At 50.8% G+C, this 4,009-nt stretch overlaps 1 protein-coding gene across 2 annotated transcripts in view; it reads right to left on the bottom strand.

Moving 5' to 3' along the window:
* Positions 1-4,009, bottom strand: part of LOC103619943 (calcium-binding and coiled-coil domain-containing protein 2) — a 10,349-nt gene that overhangs the window by 5,147 nt on the left and 1,193 nt on the right. For both annotated transcript variants that reach the window (XM_017740551.1, XM_017740552.1), the window contains exons 2-3: positions 2,830-3,018; positions 1,179-1,269 (exon numbers count right to left, since the gene is read on the bottom strand). In XM_017740551.1, the coding sequence (XP_017596040.1) occupies positions 1,179-1,269; positions 2,830-3,018 (280 nt within the window). The remainder of the gene's footprint in view (positions 1-1,178; positions 1,270-2,829; positions 3,019-4,009) is intronic.

Below are 4,009 nucleotides of genomic sequence, written 5' to 3'. Positions count from 1 at the left end.
TCAGGGTCCCAAAATCCCTGATTTCTGACTGTCAGGGTGCAAAAATCCCCAATTTCTGAACGTCAGGGTCCCAAAATCCCTGATTTCTGACTGTCAGGGTGCAAAAATCCCCGATTTCTGAATGTCAGGGTCACAAAATCAGGGATTTCTGACTGTCAGGGTCCCAAAATCCCCGATTTCTGAACGTCAGGGTCCCAAAATCCCCGATTTCTGAACATCAGGGTGCAAAAATCCCTGATTTCTGACTGTCAGGGTGCAAAAATCCCCAATTTCTGAACGTCAGGGTCACAAAATCCCTGATTTCTGAATGTCAGGGTGCAAAAATCCCCAATTTCTGAATTTCAGGGTCCCAAAAATCCCCGATTTCTGAATGTCAGGGTCCCAAAATCAGGGATTTCTGACTGTCAGGGTCCCAAAATCCCCGATTTCTGAACATCAGGGTCCCAAAATCCCCGATTTCTGAATGTCAGGGTGCAAAAATCCCCAATTTCTGAATGTCAGGGTCCCAAAAATCCCCAATTTCTGAATGTCAGAGTCCCAAAATCCCCGATTTCTGAACATCAGGGTCCAAAAATCCCTGATTTCTGAATTTCATGGTCCAAAAATCCCTGATTTCTGAATTTCATGGTCCAAAAATCCCTGATTTCTGAATGTCAGGGTGCAAAAATCCCCAATTTCTGCATGTCAGGGTCCCAAAATCCCCCATTTCTGACTGTCAGGGTCCCAAAATCCCTGATTTCTGAATGTCAGGGTCCCAAAATCCCCCATTTCTGACTGTCAGGGTCCCAAAAATTCGGATTGATGAATTTCAGGTCCAAAAGTCCCTGAGAGGATTCATAATTCCTCAGGGGATTCCCTGAGGGAATTCCTTGATTTATGAATTTCAGGTCCAAAAACCCCCCAATTCCTGAATTTCGGGCTCGAAAATCCCCGATTTCTGAATTCCACACGCAAAAATCCCTGACTGACGCATTTCAAGTCCAAAACTCCCCAAATCGCAACTTTCAGATCCCGAAACCCCCAATCTATGAGACTTTTACATCCAAAAATCCCCGACGGATGAACTCCAGGTCCAAACCCGCCCCATTTCCGACGGGATTCGGGATGAACCTCCCCCAGCCGCGCGGGAATTCCGGAATTCCCTGCGGGATCCCCGCTCCCAGCTGCTCCCAGCTCACCTTTGAAGTGGATCTGCTGCTGTGTGGTGCCAGCAGCGGGCACAGGAGCCCACAGGAAGGTGAAATATTCCCGAGTCGTTTTCCAGCCCACCTGCAACAGCAAAATCCTCCCGTGGGCATCCCACAGCTCATCCCGTGGGAATGAGCCTTCATTCCCACAAACTCAGGGGGTTTTTTTGGGCTGACATCCTGATTTTTCAGGGTCGTGGTGTGGGCTTGGAAGGGGAGTAGTGGGATCATGGGATGGGGAGGATTGAAATCCCATCCCATGCCACACTTTGGGACAGCTCCCGCTCTCCCAGGCTGCTCCAAGCGCTGGCCTTGGACACTTGCTCAGGGTGTTGGATGATTTTTTGGATCCCAAAATCCCTGGTTTAGGAATTCCAGACCCCCAAATCCCTGACTTATGAATGTCAGATCCCAAAATTCACACGTACGGATTTCAGGCCCAAAAATCCCCCGTTTATGAATGCCAGATCCCCAAATCCCTGATTTACGGATTTCAGGCCCAAAAATCCCTGGTTTATGAATGCCAGATCCCAAAATCCCTGATTGATGAATTTCAGGCCCTAAAAGGATTAAAGAGGTAAAATGGGGAGAAACCTCTGGAATTCCCTGCGGGAAGCACCCCGGGAAGTCAGCCCTGCCTCAGTCCCTCTTCACCTTTCAGCTTCTGCCTTAAAATATTCATTTTGGGGTTGCCTGCGTTTCAGAAACATGAATTTTTGGGGTTATCTGTGTCTTAATCCATGAGGTTTGGGGTTACCTGCGTTAAAAATGTGAATTTTTGAGCTACCTGTGTCCTAAACCAGGAATTTTGGGGTTACCTGTGTTTAAAACATGAATTTTTTGATTCCCTGTGTCTAAAAACCATGGATTTTTGGGTTACCTTCACCTTTCAGCCTCAAAGCTTCTGCCTTAAAATATTCTGAATTTTGGGGCTATCTGTGTCTTAAAGTATCAATTTTGGGGTTACCTGTGTTTTTAAAACATCAATTTTGGGGTTACCTGTGTCTTAAAAATGTGAATTTTTGAGTTACCTGTGTTTTAAACCAGGAATTTGGGGGTTACCTGTGTCTTAAAATAGAAATTTTGGGGTTACCTGTGTTTTTAAAACGTGAATTTTGGGGTTACCTCTGTTTAAAAATGTGAATTTTTGAGTTACCTGTATTTCAAACCAGGAATGTTGGGGTTACCTGTGTCTTAAAATATCAATTTTGGGGTTACCTGTGTTTTTAAAACATGAATTTTGGGGTTCCCTGTGTCTTAAAATAGAAATTTTGGGGTTACCTGTGTTTAAAAATGTGAATTTTGGGGTTACCTGTGCTTAAAAATGTGAATTTTTGAGTTACCTGTGTTTTAAATCAGGAATTTTGGGGTTACCTCTGTTTAAAAAGGTGAATTTTGGGGTTACCTGTGTTTTTAAAATGTGAATTTTGGGGTTCCCTGTGTCTTAAACCAGGAATTTCAGGAGATCAGACCTAGCTCAGCCCCTCTTCACCTTCCTACCCTAACAAATCCCCGCTGGGCTCCACAGCAAAGCCGTTCCATCGTTACCCACTGAAGGAACAACCCAACCACCGCCTCTCCCCGCCCTTCCAAAGTCCCAGCCCTGCGTTCCTGGCCCGGTTTTTTCCCGGGATTTTCCTACCTGGAAGATCCCCACCCAGTCCTTCCCGCGGGGGACGATGCCGGGGCTGAGGCTGTAGTGACAGGTCACGTCCGTCCCGGGCACGTAGAACTTCTCCACGTTGGTGAAAAGCACCTGGGAGAAGTGGCAGCGCTCCAGGAGCACGCAGGAGCTGGGAGGCTCCTCGGGGGAATCCTCCATGCTGGAATTCTGCAGGGAGGAAGGGACAGGGGTGAAGCGCTGCGGGGTCCGTGGGACCCAATCCAAAGCCCCTCTGGACAGGCGGAGGTTTCAGGGGCTGCCCTGCTATCCCCCCGCCACTCTGGGGACACTCTGGCAGGTCCTCTGAGGGGGCCGCTTGGATTTTCCGCTCTCAAATCCATGGGATTATAGCACGGAATGGCCTGAGCTGGGAGGGATCCACAGGGATCATCCAGCGCAGCTCCTGATGCTGCAGGACACCCCAAAATCCCACCCTGTGCATCCCTGGGAGCGTTGGTCAAACCCTCCTGGAGCTCTGGCAGCCTCGGGAATGAGACCATTCCCTGGGGAGCTGGTCCAGTGCTTATTCCACTCTCTGGATGAAGAACTTTCCCCTAAAATCCAACCTAAATCCACCCTGACGCGGCTCCAGCCGCTCCCTCAGGCCCCAGGTCAGCTCCAACCCAGAAGTTTTCCATGGAAATGAACTCCCCGGGACCCTTTCTTGGCGTCACGCAGGAAGCGCCCGCATTCTGCGCCCGAAAATGGGGCAGGAGCGTGGATTGGGACTGCCAGGATGGGCTTGGAAAGGAAAAGGTACCCAGAGCTGGGAAATGCTCGTGATCCTGAGGGAAATGAACCCAGCCCCGCCTTGGGCCGCGCCGCTCCCAGCCCCGGTCACGGGACGATCCCGGTGTTCACCGGCGCTCACAGTCCAGCCCCTCCCTGACGATTCCTGGGCTTTTTTCCTTCTTTTTCCCCGTTTTCCTCATTATCCCGGCGCGTCCCGGGGATGCAGGAAAACGCCGGGATTCCTCCTTCCCAAGCGAGACCACCTTCCAGCCGCGGCGGACAGCAGGACACGGGGGTGTCCCGGTGCGTCCCCGCTGATCCCGGGATCCCGGAGGAGCCTGGGCAGCGATGCCGGGACGCACACCCGCCCCCGGCCCGGGCACAGCGGGAACCGAAAGTGAAAGAGTCGCTCTCCCCTCCCGCGGGT

This window comes from Corvus brachyrhynchos, unplaced genomic scaffold (assembly GCF_000691975.1).
Source record: "Corvus brachyrhynchos isolate BGI_N302 unplaced genomic scaffold, ASM69197v1 scaffold47, whole genome shotgun sequence".
Lineage (NCBI taxonomy): Eukaryota > Metazoa > Chordata > Aves > Passeriformes > Corvidae > Corvus > Corvus brachyrhynchos.
The sequence above is the reverse complement of the archived record's forward strand: the minus strand, read 5'-3'. Positions and strand labels throughout refer to the sequence as shown.